Source organism: Alexandromys fortis, unplaced genomic scaffold (genome assembly GCF_014885135.2).
Source record: "Alexandromys fortis isolate MF-2015 unplaced genomic scaffold, M_Fortis_MF-2015_v1.1 scaffold_45, whole genome shotgun sequence".
In the NCBI taxonomy this organism is placed as follows: Eukaryota; Metazoa; Chordata; class Mammalia; order Rodentia; family Cricetidae; genus Alexandromys; species Alexandromys fortis.
Window position 1 is genome coordinate 9,506,387 of NW_026067926.1, and position 24,015 is coordinate 9,530,401.

General features: G+C 39.4%; 1 protein-coding gene across 1 annotated transcript; it reads right to left on the reverse strand.

The window, feature by feature from the left end:
- Positions 1-7,525: 7,525 nt before the first annotated feature.
- Positions 7,526-19,294, reverse strand: CUNH11orf58 (chromosome unknown C11orf58 homolog). The gene is made up of 5 exons (XM_050143250.1): positions 19,070-19,294; positions 13,260-13,343; positions 10,658-10,718; positions 9,362-9,471; positions 7,526-8,559 (listed from the first exon to the last, which is right to left on the reverse strand). Exons 1-5 carry the CDS (start codon positions 19,130-19,132, stop codon positions 8,332-8,334), a joined length of 546 nt encoding a protein of 181 aa, XP_049999207.1. The 5' UTR covers positions 19,133-19,294; the 3' UTR covers positions 7,526-8,331.
- Positions 19,295-24,015: the final 4,721 nt, after the last annotated feature.

A 24,015-nucleotide genomic window follows, 5' to 3' on the forward strand; every position in this document is an offset into this window, starting at 1 on the left:
GGATCTTTGAGTTTGAGGCCAGCCTGGTCTACAAGAGCTAGTTCCAGGACAGGAACCAAAAGCTACGGAGAAACCCTGTCTTGAAAATAAAAAAAAAGAAAGAAAGAAAGAAAATGCTACAGGTATGCAGTATACTTTAAGCAGGTTATGGTGTGTGTAGGTGCTTAAGAAGGAAAAAAATGTGTATAGATGGTGATAGGAAAAAATAAATAGTTTAAAAATTTTAAGTCTTTAAAGAAAGAGTAAGGAAATATATAAGAAAGCCATGCAAAGATGGGAAATGCACAAGGGGCCTGGATCTTACATGAAGTTTTGTTGACTTGGAATTTTTTGGATGCTGATGTACAAACAACAGCTGAAGCATGAACCTGACTAATTTTAATAATAAAAACCAGGAGTCAGAAACTGGGGTAAAAATCTGAAAGATCAGAGAAGCAGAGGAGCAGTTGCCGGTTACTTCCTACCTCTCTCGTTCATCCATCCAAAAGGGCTTAGATCCTCTCTCTGCCCCATCTTATTACTTCCTGTCTCCTCTCTATACAGACATCTATGGTGGCTGGCTCAGCCCTCTGATTCCAAACAAGCTTTATTTGTTAGAACACAAACAAAATATTCACACATTTCCCTCTTTTTAATCTAAATAAAAAGCAAATGTTTTAAATGACATAGAAAAATGATATGCAATAAATATAAAACTGTATATGAATATATACAGGCAATAATTACATTAACAATGTCTAGCCATTTACATTTGACAAATTCAGAGATAATACTCCGTTTTCTACCCTATCTTTGTGACTACAAAGTGTTGCACTTCATTTTCTAGACTCACTTGCATTACCAACCCAGAACTATCTTTTATGTCTCTCAACCTTATACATTTTACACGTTTTTATTGTGCAGATCTTTTCTGAATTTGGTAACAAGGAAGATTAGAATAATAACTAGTCTTCAGCTCCATCAGAGATCTAAGAAGTATGTAATATTACCTTAGTAAACAGGAAGTGCAGAGCAAGCTACTTCCAAAATTAAGAAATGACAGAAACAGCTGCCTGCAACATCAAGAGTATAAAACCTTCTTCCTAGCTACCTGATAGAGTCTCAAACCTGAAATGTACAGGAAGTTAGAGGAAGCCTTTTACTAGAATTAGATAGTATTCAGCTGGGCAATGGTGGTACACACCTTCAATCCCAGTACTTGGGAGACAGAGGCAGGCGGATCTCTGTGACTTTGAGGCCAGCCTGGTCTACAAGAGCTAGTTCCAGGACAGGAACCAAAGCCACAGAGAAACTCTATCTCAACACCCCCCAAATTAGTATTCTGTGTGACCATGAATATCCTGTCAAAAGTTTAATATATATTAATTTTGTAAATTTTGAGCATATATATGTATGTATGTATGTATCTTAAGAAAAATTTTAAAGAGTCAAAATAAAACCAAAGAATTATAAGATTAGTGGTAATAGAATAGTTCCTAATTTTGGTTTTTCTTCTGCCCATATTAGATGGCTCTTCAGATATGAGAAAGAGTTTGGATTTTCCTTTAACAAGTATGCTTGTGTTTAGAGGAGAGAGCCATACTCCAACTCCAAAGCCAGCTTTAACTTTTAAGTGAACTGGAAGTACAAAAGACCATTTATATTATATGTCTGTAGAGACCAGCAGAAGCCAACATTTGGGAAGATTCATGAAATTTTATCCTGTTGGAGATGTGATATACCCATAGGCCAATTTACTATTTTTCTTGGGACTTTTTTCCGAATGATTTGTCCTTTATCTACAGATGTCTCATTTTTCCAGTGGTCTTCAGATTCCTTAGTTATACCTTCATTTTCTGGGAAAGAAAAACAAAACCCTGCCCCAACCCTAACGTTGGGGATTTCTCTTTTGGCAAGTTATATCTGATCAAATGAAAAACATTTGTTAGTCTTATAAGTTAGTTCAGATTGAATGGTCATGCTGTTTGATGAACTATGTCCTTTTCTAATCAAGAGGTCTTGCTCAAATTTAATCTTTTTTATATTTATTTATTGTGTATACAATATTCTGTCTGTGTGTATGCCTGCTGGCCAGAAGAGGGCACCAGACCCCATTACAGATGGTTGTGAGCCACCATGTGGTTGCTGGGAATTGAACTCAGGACCTTTGGAAGAACAGGCAATGCTCTTAACCTCTGAGCCATCTCTCCAGCCCCTCAAATTTAATCTTTATCAAGTTTGATGGTATCCATAGTTTTTCTTCTGTGGAAACAAAAGCAAAACTTCTTCCCTAACAATACATATATTCTGGTTTCTATTCTGTGGTCAACACATCTTTAAAGTATACAGGCTGATTTAACTCAGCAGTTTTTTCTATTATCCAATGTCTCCCCACAGCTGTCATTTCTTTTCTCATGAGCATTTAGAAAATTTAAAGTTAATAAATCATTGTGCAATTTTTCTCTGGGAGGCTGCTGAGAGACATGGGATTGTAAAAGGAACTGCTGAATTAACGCAGCCTTGACACTTTAGGGATGTCTTGACTTTAAAATTGAATTCAGAAAATGTATTTTAATGGGGAAAAGTTATACTTTTATAACCATAGGAAATGAAAGGCATTTCCCTCAAAATTCATAGAGACCAGATTTGATTGAGGGATACCCCCTGAAAATTTTGACTATAGACATACTAAAATAAACCCAAAAAACAAAAAGACAAACAAAACAATACAAACAAAAAACCAATAAGACAGGTGACATATACGCTGATCCCTTTGCATGGGAACATCTCTGAGACTGAATAAGACATGGTAGATCTTGTTGGTCAGAGTCCTCATGACTTATAAAGTTGACAGATGTCTTTTTTTTTAAAGATTTATTTATTATGTATATACAGTATTGCCAGTATTCTGTCTGCATGTATGTCTGCAGGCCAGAAGAGGGCACCAAATCTCCTTACGGATGGTTGTGAGCCACCACGTGGTTGCTGGGAATTGAACTCAGGACCTTTGGAAGAACAGTCAGTGCTCTTACCACTGAGCCATTTCTCCAGCCCCCGACAGATGTCTTTTACTTACCCAAACTTAAAACAAACAAAAATAGCATCTTTGGCTGGCTTGTGTACAATGCACAGTCCATACTTGTGTTAATGCAGACATGTATGTTACCTGTAAAAGTTTGTGTGGTTTCAGAGCAAGGGGACCACACACCAATGAAAATGGGTGGCCCGGGCCATTCAGTCTTTCAGAGTGCCTCTTTCTAGTTTCCTCTGAGTTTTGCATCCAAAAACAACTTCAAAGCTGCTAGTTGAGATGGTCCAGTCTCACAGACTATTCTAGCTGGAACTTAAGATAAGCTTTGTACTTTCTTATTAAACAGAGACTAGACAACAAATGTTACAGCCAGTTTTTATAGGAGTTGACCATTGTCTCAATTTTCTCAGGGTCTCCTGTAGATGCTGTACTCTCAGAAAACAGGAAGTAGTCTAGAGAACACAATGCCCACATTCCCAAGGGGTGTGGGAGGTGTTTTTGGGTCATTTGGTGGGTTATGGATGTTTGTCATCATTTATTCGAGATATACAAATATGTGACAAAAAGACAACTATTAATCTCAAATATTTTACATTGGTATGGATTTTTGTATATTGATACAAATTTAAGGTTATTTTTGTTATACCATATATATGTTTCTACCCTTGTTTAAGGTATTGTACCTAAGGGGCTTATTTAAAATTGCAATTTAAAGTTCTAGTCCTTGAAAGCTATTATTACAAACTGCTTAGGATAACTAAAAAAATAGAGGTTAGCAGTTAGTTTTCTCTAACTATCTATAATCAAAAGTATCAAACTTGTAGTCATATTAGGTATATTTTCAAGGTTAAACAGATATATTTTAGATAGGTGATCTTCAAATGCCTCAGAGCCTATAGAATATGGCATTTCAGATGTTTAATAGCCTAAGTCTTTTTATGACAGTGAGACACATCTACTAGCAGGACCAATCTACTTCATAAAGGATGATGGGTGTCAAAGAACCTCCATATGGAGTTCATTCTGATTGTGTCCATGCTAGTCATTGGGCAAGAAACTGCCTTGGCCTTGACTGCTGACAGTATACTGTACAAGCAGGACACACAAAGGAAGAAGACTGTTTAACTTTGCCAAGGCAAAGTAGGACAGTTCTTCAAATTTCCAGCTTCACAGAAAAGTCTGTCAGATATTCTATGTCTGTATGCCAAAGACAGATGCCCCAATGGTACAGAGGAATCTCGGGTGATTGTTCAGGCAGCCAGTTCCTTTTGTCATTTCTATAGTTTGGAAGTTGCTTGCTCTGCACTTCCTGTTTACTCAGGTAATATTAAATCCTTCTTGGGTCTCTGATGGGGTTGAAGACAGGACAATTATAGTTTTTCTTGTTACTGCATTCAGAAAAGAAACTTACATGACAGATATAAATTTATAAGGTTAAGAAACAGGGCTTAAATTGTTTATCTAAGAAAATGTTTTGAGTTCCAAAAAGATAATTTTGTGTTGGTAATACAAGTTAGGGTAGAAAGTAAATTAGGTGCACAACTTTGGACTTACCAAGATAGAATAAATAATGGAGTATTTTCTCTGAATTTGCCAAATGTAAATCAACTGGATATTGTAAATGTAATTCTTGATAATTGTTCTTATTGTATATAGTCTTACTATGTTAAAACTAAAACCTCTTCATTTAGACAAAAAGGGGGAAAGTTGCAGAACATTTGTTTAACTATGCAAAGATACGTTGCATTTGTTCAGTTATGTAAAGATGTGTTGCTGTTTTACCTTGCCTGGCCAAGGCACCTGATTGGTTTAATTAAAAACTCAACAGCCAGCAGAGAGGTAGGAGGTATTGATGAAATTTCTGCCAAGGAGATAAATAGGAGGAATTTAGGCTCTAAAGGAAAGAAAAAGAGAAGGCAGAGAGATGCCAGGGCCAGCCAGTCAAGACACAGAGATTGCAGGAAAGTCAGACATACAGAATGAAAGGTAAAAAGCCCTGAGGCAAAAGAACTAATAGGACAGCCTATGTTAAGGCTGAACATTCGTAATTTGTAAGTCTCCATGTCTGTCTTTGGGAGCTGGTCGGCAGCCCAAAGAAAATTTCAACTAGGGGGCTGGAGAGATGGCTCAGTGGTTAAGAGCAGTGCCTGCTCTTCCAGAGGTCCTGAGTTCAATTCCCAGCAACCACATAGTGGCTCACAACCATCTGTAATGAGATCTGGTGCCCTCTTCTGGCCTGGAGGCATACATGGAGGCAAAATGTTGTATACATAATAAGTAAATTTTTTTTAAAAAAAAATAAAATTTCAACTACAAAAATACTTGCATCCTTCACACACACATACACAACACACACACACACACACAGTCAGGTGTAGTGCCACACACCTTTAATCAACACTCAGAAGGCAGGAGGATCTCTGAGTTCCAGAACAGCCAGAGATAAGAGATACATAAAGATACCAACAAACAAGAAACAAAACTCCACAAATGAACAAAAGGAGAGTTGACTAGACAAAGTAAGGGTCAGAAGTACAGTGAGGTCCAGTTTTTACTGGATTGTTGGTATTTTTCCAGAATAACCTTCAGGTCATGAGAATATGCAGACGTGGTAGATACTTGGCAGGATGACATGATGGAGCCTGCTCCACGAAGACCAGTATCATGACACTGAACCCACACAGCAACTGAGACTAGCATCACTCAGAAGCAAGTTACTGGTTTCAGTGGACAGGGCTCAATGCCCTGGGGGTGTGGCTGTAGTGGTGACAGAGCAGCAAGATACATTCCTGTGTGCTCACTGGCAGCTCTAATTTATTTCCCCACAGTGTGAAGGGTGATCCAACCTTTTCAAGTGCGTTTCATCATGCCTGACACTTCAGTTCTCCCAGATGCTAAATACCTGGAAGGCTTTTACCTACTACAAATGACATGAATTTTAAACATTAAGGGCAGCTGGAACCTTGGTAAGGGTGAACCTCAGGGTGCAGTGTTGGGACAAGGACATTTCTGGATAAAGGTACCAGTATGGAAAATTGTAACCTTTCCACTAACCGCACAAAAATAATTTGTATTCTCTGACTTTCTATTACATTTACTTAGTGTGCATTCAGGTGCCACAGCTCGTGTGCAGATTCAGAGGACAATTGGAAGAGGTTGTTCTTTGACTTCCACCACGTGAGTACTGGAGATCAAACTCAGGTCAAGGTCAGGACTGACAGCCAGTGCTGTTAGCCACTGAGCCATCTCGCTGGTCCTATTTCCTGAAATATTTAAAAAAGTAGGTATAACATGGCACACCAAGTCTTTTGTTTTTCTTCCATTTTTTGCTAAAGTTCCTTGATATTCACTTATATAAAATAGATAAGGTGTTTAATGTGGTTTAGGGACTACAGGCTGTAGGGCTTCATGGACCAATACTCCAAAAACCTGTTAAAACTCTGAATTTTGTTAAGTGTCAGTTGTTATATATGGCTTAATAGAAACTGCATATTTAATAATGAATTGATGGGAATGCTTTAAAAACCCTCTGATCTATGCTAGCAGAGTACTGTCCCAGGCAGCTGGGTGTTCCAGCCTCCCCTATTACTTTGAGATAGTCCCTCAGTACAGCCCAGCCGTTTCCATGAACTCAAGGCAATCCTTGTCTTGGCCTCCCTAGCACTAAGATGACAGGACAGCACCCTAACATCTCAAGTTTGAAAATTTCCTGTGTATGGTGTTTTGCCTGCATGTTTGTGCATCACTTATGTGCCTGGTCCTTGCAGAAGTGAGAAGGGGGTATTGGATTCCCTGGAACTAGAATTACAGTTGCGAGCTGTCACGTAGGAGCTGGAATAGAATTCCCTGAAAGTATGGACAGTGCTCTTAACCACTGAGCTTTCTCTCTAGGCCTGCATCTACTCTGAAACATCAATCAGTTTTCAGTTTCTACTTAAATTAACTATAATGTGTAATCCCGGAAGCTGGAATTGAAATCCAGTGTTCAAACTAAAACCAAACTTCTTCAAAGTGTTTTACACACATTGTCAATCATCCGTGAGTAATTTTAACATACTGGCAGTGCCTACTTGTATACCGTGAGGAATTAAAAAAACAAGAAGATCCTTTGGGTAAAAATACAAAACATAGTCTATAAATCAGAAATCACCTGCTCTGTGCTCCATCTCCCACATCTGAACTTTCAAAAGGACAGCTTTACAAAGTCTCGCCCACCAGGCACGCACTGTAGTCCAGACATGCTGACAGATTAGTTCTCATACAAGTTGGATTCTCATCTGTAAGCCTGTGAAAATTTTGACAACCAACCCCTAATGCACGTGTGTTATCCACTGTACAGCTCAAGTAGAGAACAGGTAGGTGAATCCTGTCTTATGCAGCAGCAACACAAACACCTGTAACGCTTCCTTCCAGCCACCAGTCTAGACAAGAGTGTAGACGAACATGCTTCCAGTTCTTACTCAATAAGCCTGTTCCCCATTTACAGACAATGAGGATAAAGGCATCACAACCAAATATGGGAAACTGCTTTCTTTTTATTTAGACCTTAGGAGAAAAAAAATGAACTTTGGTCACACAGTACCTTAAAAAAAAATCCAGTTTTACATATTTCTAAATACACAGGACTAAAGGAGCAGAGAAATAATTTCTTCTGTAAAAACTGGCCAGATTTTATCAAAACTTTACCACACACTGAAATCAAATCATATAAAGACATTTTGGGTTCGTCACCTTCTGAATGATGTGACAGCTACACCTCCACCCACCAGTGTCCTGTGCTGGCTCCTGTGCTGCTCTGGTCTGAGTGGAGACTTAACAAGCAAGGCCTGTCAACAATGGTCTGCACCGTGGCAGCGTGGCTGGCGCAGGAACATCCATGATGGACAGGTCTACTTTAACAGAGTGTAATCAAGGGAACACTTCTCATGAACACGTCACAGTATCACATGAATTACATAAGAGAAAAATAGGAACAAACCTCAAACACAAAGATGAAAGAGCCACTACAAACAAAGCAAGTGTCCCCCATAGTGCATCTGCAGGGGCGAGGAGGTGGTGAGAGGCTGACGATGCTAATACGGAAGGAAGCTGAGTACAGTATTTATTTCTCATTTTATACAACTCTGACTCTTTACAAAAATGGTTATAGTCATGCCTGGAAAAGTGTAACCCATGGCATTTGAAAGCAAACACTCTTTGTAGTTATTTAAAAGGGCCCTTTTAAAAATTATAATACAAAGGTCTGTGCTCTATAAGCAGTCCTCTACTGTGCATTATAACAATAAGGCTTACTTTTAATACAAAGACTAAATGTTTAATAGTTATGAGCCACTGGACTTCACAAACATCATCTTATAATTGCTCTTGGCATCTTTTTTGCTCTTTGGGTCTTCTGCATCATCAGGATGCTCAGCAGCGTGGAGTTCTTCTGCAGACTCCTCCTTCTCAGACTCAGAATCACTGTCCGAGTCATCGGGACTCTCAGCATCAGGTGAGTCGTCGTCATCGTCATCTCCAGCCACATCACCTTCCCCATCATGATCTTCTACCTACAACACCAAACAAAGCCCTGTTAAGGAAAAATAAGCACCACTGGCCACTGTAGAACCTTGGAAACTGGGACCAACCCTATTTTCATCTGTCTTAAAAACGGCCCACTTAGCTGGGCATAGTGGTGCACACCTTTAATCCCAGCACTTGGGAGAGGCAGGTGGGTCTTTGAGTTCAAGTCCAGCAGGGGCTACATAGTGAGATTTTGTTTCAAACAAACAAATTAAGCAAAACAAAAGACCAGTCTACTTGATAGTATTAGGTTACTATTTTACAACTTAAAATCCCTGGCTGCCAAGGAGAGACTGGGGACAGTCACCTCTGACTTTAAGAAAAGCTTCTCAGGGGCACCTGTCTATTTCCCCTAGCTCAAAAAGGACTGTATTTTCTCGTCCCGATACAGCTTCTACTAGTAAATTAACACTGTACCAGTCATTACACATCACATGTATTACAGAGACCTCTCAGGAAACAGCTAAGAAACCTAAGCCAGGATTTTTAACTCACATGAAATATTTTATCTTATAAACATTTATTCATACCCATTAAAGTCATGCCTAGAAGTTAAGCAGGATTTCCAGTAAGCCAACATTAGAACACTCGTTTTAAATCCTTAAGAACATCACTCTGATTATGAGTGACAGGTGTGCTGTAAGAGTATTGTAGGTATTCGACAGGCGCTTCCTTGTCTGTTTGTCTATCGCTTGTTTTCTTCCTCTAATAGCACTCCTGGCTGTTCTGGCAACCCGAATATCAAAGTGAAACTGATTATGCCCCAGTCAACGGAAACGCAGTTACTACCTCGCTGAAGCCAAGTCCACAGTGCCGCCGGTACCGGCCTGAGAGTTTACTGTCCATGCTCTGCTGGTACTGAGACTCCAGTTCTTCATTAATTTTCTTGTCTTCTTCCCCTGCGTGTCCATTGTACTTTGGTTATGTTTCAGTCAAATTAACAAAAACATCTGATTACACAAAAAGACCCAAAACAGAGATGCTATTCTATTCAGGCCTGAGCTCTCTAACTGTGACTAACTTCAGCTTTCTGTGGCCACCTAACAAACACAGTAGTTGACAGACATATTTATGGTGACTTTTAGGAGCCAACCTTCTAAATTAAGTCTCTTGACAGCCTTAACTCTGAAGGTTCTCTCCAAGTCACCTAAAAACCTCTGACAAACCAGAGCATCTGTTTTTGAACAGAGAGAATGAAAATGCGAGTATTCTACTCAGAGTCCAAGGTCGTCTCAAAGTGGCCTGGCAATGGTTCTTTATGCTTGTCTTCCTGTATCAGACAACAGAAACAAACTAAAAACCCAAGTGATCTGTTAATGCAGCACTTCTGTGTTTGTACTCACTTCATACTATGATACAGAACCCCACTTAAAATTCATGGTCCCCAACAGTGTGCATTCAAGACTTTGGGTACGGTGCTTTAGTATGTAAACGTGAAAGCAATTTTAGGTTCCAATTACAAATATTTGTGCTTTGGGTCATTTTTTTCTATATAGCTCTCTCAATGTTTTTGGTATTTATTATTCAGCAAGCATGCCATATGCTGAATTTTGTTACGGCACCTTCATACATATATGCCATTTCATTTTGCTACAATTCTCAATTTCAAAAAAGGAAGTGTTAAATGCTAAAATTATTTTCCACTTTGCAAAGCTAATGTTCTGCCTTACAGAACAATGCAAATTATTCTGAAATAACTAATGTCAGAAAAATGAGAGGTCAACTGATTTCTGAAATATAATACGTAAGATAGATCAGTATAAAGTTAAACGATTCAGTTAAAATTGTTAGATTTAATTTAGATTATGCTGTTAATTAATAGCAACCAAGACTATGGTTTAATTTCCAACAGACACATTTAAAATCAAATTTATTCACAGTTTTTATAAAAAAAAAAAAACAGTTCCCTCCATTTTTCTTTTCTGGTGCAGGGCAGTCAGGGCCTTGTACATGCCCAGCAATTGTTTATACCAAAAGGATGTATTTCCAGTCTCCCTTAGAATGCTTTAATTAACAGAACTATGCATAGAGAAGCATAAAACAATACAGACTTAGCGTCTCTATTTTAATGTTTTACTTTCTTACCTGTTCGGAAGTGAGATGTTGATTTGTGATCTCCTATAACAAGACGACCAGTGTGTTCTTTCTGTAAGAAGGTAAAAAAAATGTATTAAAATTGAAATTGCTCATTCAATGTAATTATTGGATGTCCACTACTATGTAGTAAAAACTATCTCAGGCTTCTGGAACATTATGAAGATCAAGACATAAATCAAGATCTCCATCTTTATGGAATTACACCCTAGCCAGGGGAAGAATTAGAAAGAGGTACACAAACGTAGTCAGTAAGTAAATCATTTCCTGCTAGAAGGTAATATCATCAAAATAAAATAGGGACTAAGGGAACAGAAAACTCAAAGGCTAGAGCAGGTTGGATTTTTTGAGAAAGGTCTCACTATGTAGACCAGAGATCTGCTTGTTTCTGCCTCCCAAGTGCTAGGGTTAAAGGCAAGCACCACCACCATGCCCAGCCCAGACTAGAATTTTAAATGAGATAGATAACAAGAAAATTAAGCCAGCCCAAGCGTGCTCTTTGCTGCGGAGTGCCCCACCACTCCCACTCATTTCTCTGTGTACTATCTTGGAACTTGCTCTGTTCTGTACACCAGGCTGGCCCATAACTCTGTCTGCCTCCTGAGTGCTGGGATTAAAAGTGTGTGCCATCATCAAGCCTAGGTCTACTGATTTTCATTAAAACCTTTATATCATCTATTTGTGAGGTCTCAAGAATATCTTAAAAAGAAAGCAAATTATTTATGTAAATTCAAAGCAAAATAATAGACTTATAATGTACCAAGTAATGGAAAATGGAAATGCCCATTATTCTTTACAATACATTACAATTAACTAGTTAATCAAATAACAATAAACTCTCAACCTCAACCTGTCAAAAACAGACCTTAAAACAATTTAATACAAAACATAATTTGATTCAAAATAACTACATAACTAGTTTCATTTTGTTAGTTCAGTCCAGTCTTTATAGGACCCATGACGGGGAAGAGTGCATGAGACTCCAGAGCACTGCTGAAAGCACATGTGCACACCTGTGTGCCTGCCTGGGTTTCCACCTAAGGACACACCCTATGTGTGAGCGCCATTTCCCCAGAGAACCCATCACCAAATTTTACAGATTCAGTTAGGATATTTTTTACTACTTTCAAAGTTTTCATTCTAGTAGTTGAACATGTACCCTAAATTATTACTTTATATACCTTTCAACAAATTTTATATATAGAAGTCAAGAGAGAATGTGTACTATGAAAATCTGAAAATCATACCAAGAATTATGGATTCACTACACAAATGTGCCCTGGAGGCTCTGTGAGGGTTTGACTTCCTCAATCACTCTCCACTCGGAAGCATCTGCTGGGATCTGGGGAACACAGCCTGCAAATTGAGTAATTTCTGGGAAGCTTTACTGCACAGCAAAGCCAGAGGAAATGGCCACGACTATAAGCTCTCTCACAGTCAGGATTCTGTATTGGTTTCAGTTTCTTCAAATGCACAATAGCTCTCAGCACACAACCATCTGTGACACCCAGAACCCAGAGTGGTGCTAGCACGTGACAGGCAACCAGTAACTGCACTAGGCAGTGGAATGCACTAGGGCTCCCCTGTGCAACAAAAACAAAGGGTGGGGTTTTACCTTGAGGGCTGAGAAGAAGAAAATGCTCTCCTAATGCTTTCAAATGTAGTTTGTAAAACAAGACGGCTAGGAAAAGAAACGTTTTTCAGAGAGTCCTTTCTTAGCACCTGTGACCACACCTTCAATAAAACTGGGATGTACTACGAAATACATAGAACATTTCCAAAATTAGGCCTCTGATAAGGGATATTCCCTTGGCTGTTACTTTATGGGCAAAGGTTTCTACAATATAACATGTTTAGAAATGTCTTCTATGTCTGGGTGGTGGTGACACACGTCTTTAATCTCAGTCCTCAGCAGGCAGAGGCAGAGGCAGAGGCAGAGGCAGAGGCAGAGGCAGAGGCAGAGAGGCAGAGGCAGAGAGGCAGAGGCAGAGAGGCAGAGGCAGAGAGGCAGAGGCAGAGAGGCAGAGGCAGAGAGGCAGAGGCAGAGAGGCAGAGGCAGAGAGGCAGAGGCAGAGAGGCAGAGGCAGAGAGGCAGAGGCAGAGAGGCAGAGGCAGAGAGGCAGAGGCAGAGGCAGAGGCAGAGGCAGAGGCAGAGGCAGAGGCAGAGGCAGAGGCAGAGGCAGAGGCAGAGGCAGAGGCAGAGGCAGGTTGAGTTCTGAGACCAGCCTAGTCCACAATGTGAGTTCCAGGACAGTCAGGGCTGTTACACACACAAACTGTCTTGAAAAACCAAAACAAACAAACAAACAAACAAAACAAAACAAATGCCCTCTATGAAAACCATCAGATACCAGGCAATTAGTTGAGTCTACACAAATCCAATTTTCTCCACACAGCCAAAGATGCAGAAAAGTCCAGAACTAGTTCAGAAATAGTATAAACTCAAAGTGTTTGGTTAGGCTAGGTTTATTTCCCAAAGCCAAAAATAAACCAAGAAGAAAACGTAACCTGAAGTGCCCCTTCCTCCTCACTTAACCCGAACAAACACAGCATTATTTTTAAAAAGATAAAAACATAAACATATAATGCTTACCTTTCCTGCACCCATAAGTCTCAAGAACTTTTGTTTTCTCTCTTCATTGCCCAAGTCCGCTGCTTCCCAATTGCTAGATCCAAGCTGCAAAAGATTATCTTGTGTTTTGTTTTTGCATTTACAAATATTAAAATATTTAAAGTCCGTCTGTGACTCCAACTTTTCTTCTGTCAGTTTTAACTAACTGGGACTCGTGGTTCTCAGGAAGTTAACCAATGTCACATGGGAATTCTCCCCTCATGGCAGAGCCCTTTACTTTTGTTACTACCACAGCTCTGTCATTAGAGCCTGCAGAGGCCAGGATTAAACGGCATGCTCATATATTACTGTGCACACACTCCTGTTTCAAAGTCTTTGGGTCCTGGGCTCCAGGATGCAAATCTGTAACACCCACTATGATGCCCTTTGATACCCACTGCCCTAGATCAAGCCCTGAAGGGGACTAGAGCACCTAGTACCAGAAGGCTGCCAGGATTGGTAACCAGGGCTTTAAAAATTCTGGGTTTGGGCCAGTGAGATGTCACGATGGGAAAAGGTGTTTGCAGCCACGCCTGACAACCTAGGCTTGTTCAATGGGATTCACAAGGTGGAGGGAGGAAACTGCCTCCCACAAGTTGTCCTTTGACCTTCACATGTATGGCATGGAATGATGCTGAGTGTGCATGTACATGCACACAAATAGAATATAATAAAAAAACTACTTTGCTGATATTTAAGAGACAGCATGTTATCATAATCTTTCAGTTTTTTTTCTGGGGGGAGGGAGGAGAAATTACAATTATTTACTGGAACTAAAATATTATAATTTTCATTCTTTCTTACAGACCCTCCAAAAAACAAGAAGAAAATTTACTTTTTTTTTTTTTTTTTTTTTTTTGGTTTTTCTGTGGCTTTGGAGCCTGTCCTGGAACTAGCTCTGTAGACCAGGCTGGTCTCGAACTCACAGAGATCCGCCTGACTCTGCCTCCCGAGTGCTGGGATTACAGGCGTGCGCTACCATCGCCCGGCTAAAATTTACTTTTAAAAAGAGTAAAATACTCCCAGCACTTGGGAGACAAAAGCAGGCAGATAACTGAGTTCAAGGCCAGCCTGGTCTATAGCTTGAGCTCTAGGACAGCCAGGGCTACACAGAGAAACCCTTCTCGAAAAAATAAAAAGCAGACAAAAAGACAAAAAACAAAACAAAACAAGAAACCCAAAACATTGCATCTTTCAAACAACAACAGGTTCACTGGATTGTTTTGTCAGTTTAAGTACTATAGACTCCTATTAACTATATTTTTCTATACATTTTGAAACAAATGTAAGATTTCATTATACTCTACCAATCACTTCAGCCATACTAAATATGACTAAAAGGAAACTGTGAAAAACTGTTGGCAATATATTGTGTCAAAATGTCAAGTTATCATGGATCTGTTGTGCAGAGTTAATTTTCTACCCCCGCCCCCCCAAAAAAAACTGACTGAAGGCATTTCAGAATCAAGACTTTAAGAGAAGAAGGCTGGAGAGTTGACTCAGTGGTTAAGAACCATGGATACTCTTATGGGATTCCCAGCACTCACGAGGCAGTTCACAACTGTCTGTTAACTCCTGTTTCAGTAAATCCACATGCCCTCCTCTAGCCTGGATGGGCACCAGGCACACATGTGGGGCAGACACATATGCAGGCAAAATGCACTCCCATACAAAAAACCAATAAACAGTAAAAACAATGCAAAATAGCATGTAGTATGGAATTATGGGCTAAAAATAATGAAGTTACGTGCAAATAACTCAGACTGATTCTTTGTATTATAAAGTACTTTTCCAACCAACGAATCAATGTGAGACAAAAGCAAGAATAAGAGAATATGGTACCCTCATCCTGAAAGCCACTCAACAGGAAGGGCTCCGTTTTGCAGTAAGAGTTTCATTTTGCAAGAAGAGCTGGGCCATCTCATTTTTCTAAAAGGATGCTTGACTTTTACTTCATCTTTTATTGTATGTGTGCAACATTTACTTGATTTGTAATGGGCAAAGGCTGAAGGCAGGTGTGCATACAAAGGTGACTAAAAGAAAAAGATGATATAGAAATGAAGACATTCATTGGATTGATCATTCTAACTAAATTTATAATAAGAAAATGAAAATGTTTTACAATTATGGAGCAAAGGTGAAAACCTCCAACACAAAATGGTAAGTACTCAGTTTTCAAAGATTCCAAGTATTACATTTTGACTATGAAAATCCAAGTATGGGTAATGATAAAGCTGAAACTTAATAGAAGTAGCTAAGCAATCTTTAACTGTATGTTCTTGTTCATACATGGTGCCAATGGTATAAACAAGATACTTACTCTCTAGGTTTATAACTGATAAAATCAGAAACCTACAGAGTAAAAGTTTGAATTTGTTATTGTTAAATTTATATTAAAGTTCCTAGTAGTCATTAATATTCCCCCTGTATTTCTCTGAAAATTATACACATAAAGAATTTTTGAAATTCTAAGTAAATTTTTATTTAAAATATAAATATAGGCTTTTTAAAAAAATATATATAAATATAAACTCCTCCTCAGCATATGAGAGTTAAAGCTTTTGCACCATACCAGACCCACTTGTTCTAAATTATATTTGGTGGAGGGGATTATATGTTCTCATAATTCTGGCTGTCTAATTTATAAATCTCTATTCCTTTTTATATGACACAGAGGTCTTTTTATAGGTCAATTAGTCTTAAATATTTCTAGCTCAATATGATAATAAAGTACCAAAACTGCCCCAATTCTTTTTTTTTTCTTTTTCTTTTTTTGAGACAGGGTTTCTCTGAACTGCCCCAATTCTTATTCTCACTAAACCACTTGCTCTATGAGCCAATACTGACATTTAATTTAGTTTTAATTCCTTATTTACCAAGACTTTTCAAAAGTCTATTTTATGGTGGTGGATGCCTATAATCATGAGACGAAGGCAGCATTGTCTTAAGTCTAATTATCTTGGTGCTACACAGAAAACTTCATACCAGCCTCAGCTATATAGTAGCCTTTAGTCAAAACCCCAAGGGCTGGGGGCATAGCTCAGTGGCAGAACACTTGCTTAGAAGGTTTGAATCCTGGGTTTAATTCCGAGAACCAAAAACCAAATCACCACCACCAAAAAACAGTCTCAATAAAACACTAAAAGCATACATGTTAAGAATCTAATCTAAAAATTTCTGACTCTAAAGTTCTTCTGAATGCCAACATGAGACAAAGTATTCATCTGGCCTCACAAGGTAACTCACAGTCAGGGTAGGTGCACTCAAACTACTATGTTTATGTGTGCATGAAACAGGTGAATCAACTATCTATACTCAGACTTTATCCTTAAGATAGCTTATGAATATGGAAATATTCCCAAATCAACAAATTCTGAAACTCGAATCACACTGGCCCTCAGCCTTAGGGGTACTCAACCTGCAATGTTCTTTAACTTCCACTTCCATTCCCTCTAGAGCTTCTCAGAGCAGTTCAAAAAGCGAACCAACAGACAGATAATAAAGGACACCAAGGCGCCAAGTGAGCTGACCCCGGGCCCTGGCCACAACTTCTGCCTATTTCCCAGCATACCGTATGGGACCAAATTAGCCAGCATTCTTATCTTCAAGCCACAGGGTTAAAGCTTGCACACATATATCCACAAGCACATAGAAGCCAACATCTTGACAAGGTTTTTACCTAACTTATCCTATCTTCCTTCTATAATCTCTAATCTCAATTGTTTCTAAAGCTTTTTTTTTTGTTCTTCCTTTCCAAGAACAGCAAGCACATTTCATAAACGCTGTATTCCCAAACACACTGCCTGACAACTACTTGTGATTCTTTACCTCCCACTCTGATAAAACAGCTTTCAAGCAAACCAAATGACACCCCAATAAACTCTTCATTACTCTTACCGTAGACTGCAATCAAGTTTGCTCTTCATATACATATCCCACTGACCATTTACCTGAGCTTACGTCTATGCCATCCTTTTCCTAGCACTGTATTCTGTGATATCGACTTCCAGTATCTTTTAAAAGTGCTTGGTTGCCCTCAATTATATGTGAAGTTATTGAATCAAAAACTCAAATCTGTTACATGCAGTGGACAGTAATACATTACTGCTAGTTAATTTTCTAGAATTTCCAGGTGTATTTTGAAAATATAGATGAGATTAAAAAAATCCAATTAATAGTAGAAATAATAAACACACACAAAGGAAACTGAAATATGAAAACCACCGCTAAGGGCCAAGTTACAACGTAACAACACAATCATTTTTATGACAGTAGAGGCAAAGTGCCAGGTTCCAATCTTGAAATGTAACTAAACTCACCTTTAAAGGCAATACTTATAGGATTGGATATCTATCAGCACTCATCTACTTTAAATTGATTTCATCAAAGGCCTTCTATTAAATTTTTAATGTCAACTATATTTTCAATACAGCTAAAAGTTGTTTTATTTCTGAGTCTATCAAAGCAGGCATGTGACATCCCAGCAATCCAGTTAGTATCAGGAGAAAAAACAATGTAACAGCTCTTTTAGATCTATTTTAAAGTCTAGATCACTAAAAACCTAGACAAATTTCTAACAAATGCAGGAGGATTGTATTAACAATGTAAGATCTAAATTCCAGAGGGGGGGGGCAGTGGGCTTGACTAAATCTCAGTAGATTTAGTAGAACCAGTAATTCCCCCCATTTTATATTGATTACTAATCTTCCTCACAGGGTTAAAATTTATTTAAATGCTCTTACTATTCTGGTCCTCACCTCATTTTCCAATCAAAGGGTGGCTCTTGGTAGTCTCTCATTAACACAATCCAGGGAACCTTTTATGGCTCACAAAGGGACGCAGGAAAGACACCAAACTGCACTAAAAATTGTGATCCTGAAGCTGACAGTGTATTAATAAGTTAAAGGAGACCAGCTTTAACCTATCTCAAAGATGACTTCCTCATGTTCTTTTCCCACTATTTTCCCCATCAATGTTCCCAAGCATTTCATTATAGGAGGACCTAGTTTTAAGTGTACAAGTTTCCATGACACTATGCTAAAGCTAAGACAAATATAACATAAGCATCATATTTATTAATCTTTCAATCCCCAGAATCTGGCACTGCAGCCAGTATTTAACAGGTTATAAGGGACAGTTTAGTATTTAAACTTATAAGCTCAAGGCATGAGAGGAAAAGTATCTGACATCAAAAATGGGATTTCTGGGTCTCAATGCTTCTAGCCTCGCCATTATTCCACTACCAAATTGTCTATCACAATCTTCGGCTCAATACTGGTCTCTGTTTATTATGACTGGTGCAGATAAGGGTAGCAATTACCAGTATACTGCAAAAAGAAAAAAATTATTCAGGCCGGAAAATTTGTCCAAATGTGATCGACTATTTAGCCATTGTCAGAGGAGCATTTGAAACCTAAAACGGGTATGACATATCTATCCTGAAATGCCTAAGAAAGGAACTTCAGCAGCCGTGCCCCCCCCCCCCCCCCCCCCCCCCCCAAACGCAGAGACATCTGAATTTATCTGGAAACGAAAAAGCTCTTTTCCTTTCGAGCCTTCTCAGGGTTTCCTTCCTCAACATCTCCTCTCGCCGCCCCCACCCCCCACGCTGGTCCTTGGATCTCTCAGCTCCGGGACTCTTCAAACCCTCAGATTTTAGTAAGAAAAAGGAGACACCCCTCTCACTTGCGCCCCCCTCCCCTCCAGTCACCTCGGGCGCTTCCTACTCCATCCACCCTTCCCGGCCTACCCCAGCCTTTAGTAGGCCTCATCCCTCATCCATTGTTATTTACATCGTCGTCGGGGGAGGCTGAACGCTTCACCCCGTGTGGGTGAGACTCCCGGGCAGCACTCATCGTGGCTGGGATCCCGACCGGGATATGCCGAACACACTCGCAGCTCTCCTCAATTACGACACCAGTTGCCCTCACTCAGCCACCGGCCCAAGCAGCGCCACTCCAGAACGCAGAGCCCCTCCGGGCCTTCTCCGCCACAGTCGTCACTGCTGCGGCCGCTCGCCGCCCCGGAGCACTCCGGGAGTTGTAGTTTTTCGGACTCGCTTTTTACTGGCCTGACTATGCCGTCTTCAATGAATTAAACTACAATTCCCAGGAGGCCTAGCGATACCCCTCGCGCGGCGTGGCGGGAGTGCCCTCAGAGGCGACGCTTTCTTCGGCGGCGTGTAGAGGGAGCTTTCCCGCGGATGGGTATGACGGTGGTCTTTGGTGAAAAACTTCGTTGCCACAGAGAGGCCAAGAGTGGGTTTTCGCTCATTTTTCTGTGAGATTCTGCCCTGTTGGCAAACACATTCATCACAGTTAAACACATAGCTTTAAATTTAATGTTTGACACGTATTGAATACGAGTTCCTCGGCCCAAGACAAAAACCTTTTAAAAAATGGTTTCTTTCCCCACCCTGAAGCGTGATCTCTATTGCTCGCTAGGGATGTCTAGACAATTCTGATTAGTTTCTCGCAATTTTCTAGTATTCACCGAAATGAGTTCAGTATAATGCTGATGGCTGGTTAATTGGCTTGTTTTTGAAACAGGTCCACGGGAGGAACTGTGGACCGCTTTCCATGGGGGTGTGACCCGTTTGTCCTGTATAGCATATTTAGACTTTACCGACTAAATCTGCCTCTGCCAGATAATCCTTGCGGGTGGTGGTGGTGATGAATTGCACTTAAAACAAACCCCTTTGAAGTTACAATACAGTGACATTTAGGAGCGTTCACACTTCAACTGTCACCTCAGTCTAGTTCCAAGACACCAACCCTGAGGAAAGATACTTCACTGTTCTTCCCATTTGCAAGCCCGGCTCCATTTCCCGCTCCCCGTTTCCCTTCTGTCTTCCCAGCCCCAGCAATGATTAAGCTAAAACCTTGTAGTTCAAGTGTTCAGATATTAAAAATGAACTTCTGCGTGTTTTCTGACCTTGGTTTACAAAAACAAACGAAATTTTGTTTTGTTTTGGATTTTCCAGACAGGGTTTCTCTATGTAGCTTTGGAGCCTGTCCTGAAACTTGCTCTGTAGACCATGCTGGCCTACACACAGAGATCCACCTGCACCTGCCTCCTGAGTGCTGGGGTTGAAGGCATGCGCCACCACTGCCTGGCAAAACGATGATTTTTGAAGTAAAACAAATGTTTAGTATCAACCTCCATACTGAGTGGTGTGTGAAACAAACTTTGCTGTCAGCTTCAGTTCTCAGTAGTTCTCCTAGTTTCACCGCTTGTGGACAAGTACTACTTCCCTACATTTTAGATAAAGCTGAACCAGTGATAGAATCTTGCCCCGAGTGAGGCATGCCATGCCTGTGAACATAGTATAGGGAGGTGGTGAAGGAAGATGAGAAGTTCAAGATCGTCCCCTCCTACATAGTTTGTTGGACAGGTCTGTCTAGGTTTGACCTCCTCTCAAAAAAAACTAAATAAACAAAACAACAACCCTCCCCTCAACCAAAACCAAAACTTAGAACTGTGCACACTGAAAGACAGTTTCTTAAGTTTTGCAGTCATAGACCCAGATTCTGTTCCTTTATTTTTGAAGCATAATAGCTTTTAAGTAAATTATATAGAAATATATTTGAAGCTATATATAATAAGCATAAAAGCAAAACACAGATTAGCCTGTTATTTCTATGTTAAAATAAACCCCAATAAAGGAATAAACCTATGAGGAGGAAAAACATTTTTAGAAGTGGTTTCTTAGTCACTAGAATTAAAATATTTTGCTTAATAACTTCATAAACCCACTTAGTTTTTATAAATGCAATTATAATGGAATTTAAGTTACAAAGTAGATCATTATAATTTATTGCAAATAGATTTGACAAATTGAAATAGACACAATTTAGAACACTTAGCCATGTTACTGACAAAATAAGATGGCTCAATAGCTACTTAAAGACAGCTAAGTAATTCTAGGATTAAAAAAGATTATTAGTAAGGTTAGTAGCTACTAAAGACTTTAACTTTACTAGTAGATAGAAGTCCAGAAAATTTTAATGAGTTGCCAACATGCCTTTTATTCACCAGATTTGTGGCACATCTGGATGACCATGTCTTCAACTTATAAAACATCGTCACAAACAAACCTCAGAATAGCATAAAGACTGTATCATTAAAACAGATTTGACTCAGTTCACATTCAGAAAGCTAGATGGGAAGATGAACTTGTGTAGCAGTAGAAACGTTTGACGCAGAGACTCGGCAGTGTTCTTCCTTGTTAACGAGAAGAGACTCAGGCTCCAATGGCGGGCGCTATGAAACACTTTAGCACTGAGACCAGTTCAGTTTCATTTTTTGTTTATGTTTTCAAGCACAATAGCCCAGAGTGGTGGTTAGTGGATGTCTTAAGTTTGTACTGTCTCAGATAGTCTCTGATAATCTTGAGTGTCTTGAGTGATATGGAGATTTTACCAAACACTCTCAGTGAGTACATAAGGGACATATTTTCTGCATTCAAGGAATTTAGATTTTGTTTGTAACAGTTTAAGTTTCAGTTTATCGATTTGTCAAATCTATCAGAACTATTTGCCAAAAAAAAAAGAAATGAGCAAAAATGATTACTGAATTACAGTCATGGGAGTGCTGAATGTCTAGGAACTGAACCTGTAAGGGTTATTTTATTCTAAGCGAGTGCTCACTTTTATTTACAAATATCTAGGTATTCAGATACATTTTAAATAATGAAAACATTCATAATCTTTCCTCCTATCTTTTTATCTTTTGTTGATGTTTGGAAACAAGATTTTACTAGCCCATGTGGGCCTGAAATTCTGTGTAACCCAGTGTGTTCTTGAACTCACGAGTTTCCTATCTTAGCCTCCCAAGTGTTAGCATTACAAACATTTTAGTTCTTAAAGAAATACAGCGCATTAGCTACATTATCATCATCACTAACCATCCTACTATACACCAGAACTTCTCATACTTACAAGACTTGAGCTTAGTATCTCTTCCCCAGCCTGTCTCCATTCTTCTCTTTTCTCAGTTCTTTCTCTGTCAAACACACTCATCTTCCATGAGGTCAACTTTTAAATAACCTATGCATGAATAAATCAGTCAGGACTTGTCTTTCTGTTTCTCGTTGATTTCACTCAGTGCTCTCCAGTTCCATGCATAATGGCACGCATGACAGGATCCCGTTCCTTTGTAAGGCTGAATGGTGCTGTTGTGTATATATACTGTGTCATCTATTCATCCATTGATTGATGCTTAGCTTGCTTCCATTTCTTGGCTATTATATAAATAATGCTGTGGTAAAAATGGGAGCACAGATGTCTCTTCAACATACTGCCTTCATCTCCTTTGTATACATACCAGTTGGATGATTGCTGTGCACCATATGATAGTTCTATTTTTAATTTTCTGAGAAACCTCCGTGCTGTTTTCTATAATGGCTGTCCCAACATCCAGCCATTAGTAGTGTGTGAACTTCATCTTTTCTCGGCCTTCTCACTCACAATATTTATATCGATACTAGTTCTTTCTGGATTGAGGCAATCACACTGTGATTTTGTTTGTTCTCTAATGGTTAGCAGTGATGAGCATTTTCTCATCTATCTCTTGCCTGTGTGTCTTCTTTTGGGAAATGTTTATACACTCTGTTAGATCCCCGCCCCCAGGCTCAGGTATTGTAGCCTTTTTTTTTTTAAAGTCAAGTTCAATTTTTAAAATTTATAATTTATATGTTTTGAGACATGGGCTGGAGCTCAGGTTGGTCTCAAACTCTTAATCCTCTTGTTTCGGGTTTATAAAGTGTCGGATTACAGGAGTCTACCACCATGCCTGATTCAAGTGCAATTTTAAAATGAAATTCTCAGAAAAATATTCCAGCTATTCCACCATCCCCCACTATTTCTCTTTCAATTACTGATGGCCATTGTGCCTCTAAATTTTAAAAGAATTTATTATTATTATTTTTAATGAGCTATGCATGTGTATATTGGGGTATGTACATGTGAATACAGTTGCTGGAAGAGGCCAAAGGAATGAGAATCCCTTAGAGCTGGAGTTACAGTTGATTCTGAGCTGCCTGTTGCAGGTATTAGGAATTGAACTTGGGTCCTCTGCAAGAGCAGCATGGACTCTTAGCAGATGAGCCATCTCTCCAGCCTCATCTTCTTCCTAATCCTATAAAGTTAACGAGGCAGGGGGTCACGGATATGTTTCATTTCTTTTTAGTTTTTTAAAAAATCAACACACACACTGGACATAGTGGCACACACCTTTAATCCCAGCACCTGAAAGGCGGAGATAGAAGGATCTCTCAGTTTGAGGCCAGCCTGGTCTACATAGTGAGTTCCAGAATAGCCTGAACTACCTGAGCTATGTAGTGAGACCCTGTCTTAAAAAACCAAACAGAACAAAACAAAAACAAGGAAATCAAAATCAGTACATATAATAATGAATTTCATTGTGGGATTTTTGTATACACTGTTTTTGTTGATCTTCTTCCCACGCTACCATTCTTGTTCCTCTACCCACTCCAACGGGTCCCTTTCCTCTCCCTAGTAGATTTTTTCTGTTTTTTTTTAAAAGAAACAAGTCTTAAACATTTATTTTACTTTTTCATTATGCATTTCTGGGTGTGTCTGTTTGTGTGGATTTGCATATGCGTGATGGTTACTTCTGAGGCCAGAGGTGGTTGATGCCTCTGGGTGCTGGGAACCAAACTTGGGTTCTCTGCAAAGCAGTATGTGCTCCTAATTGCTGATCCAGCTCTCCAGCCCCT

What these genes read in the sequence shown, in the direction of transcription:
- CUNH11orf58 (XM_050143250.1), bottom strand. Translation starts at nt 19,132, where the DNA reads ATGAGTGCTGCCCGGGAGTCTCACCCACACGGGGTGAAGCGTTCAGCC. An exon ending in GACTTATGGGTGCAGGAAAG is followed by an intron (nt 10,719 to 13,259) that starts GTAAGCATTATA and finishes ACCTTCTTACAG; the next exon opens with AAAGAACACACTGGTCGTCT. An exon ending in GTGGACTTGGCTTCAGCGAG is followed by an intron (nt 8,560 to 9,361) that starts GTAGTAACTGCG and finishes TTGGTGTTGTAG; the next exon opens with GTAGAAGATCATGATGGGGA.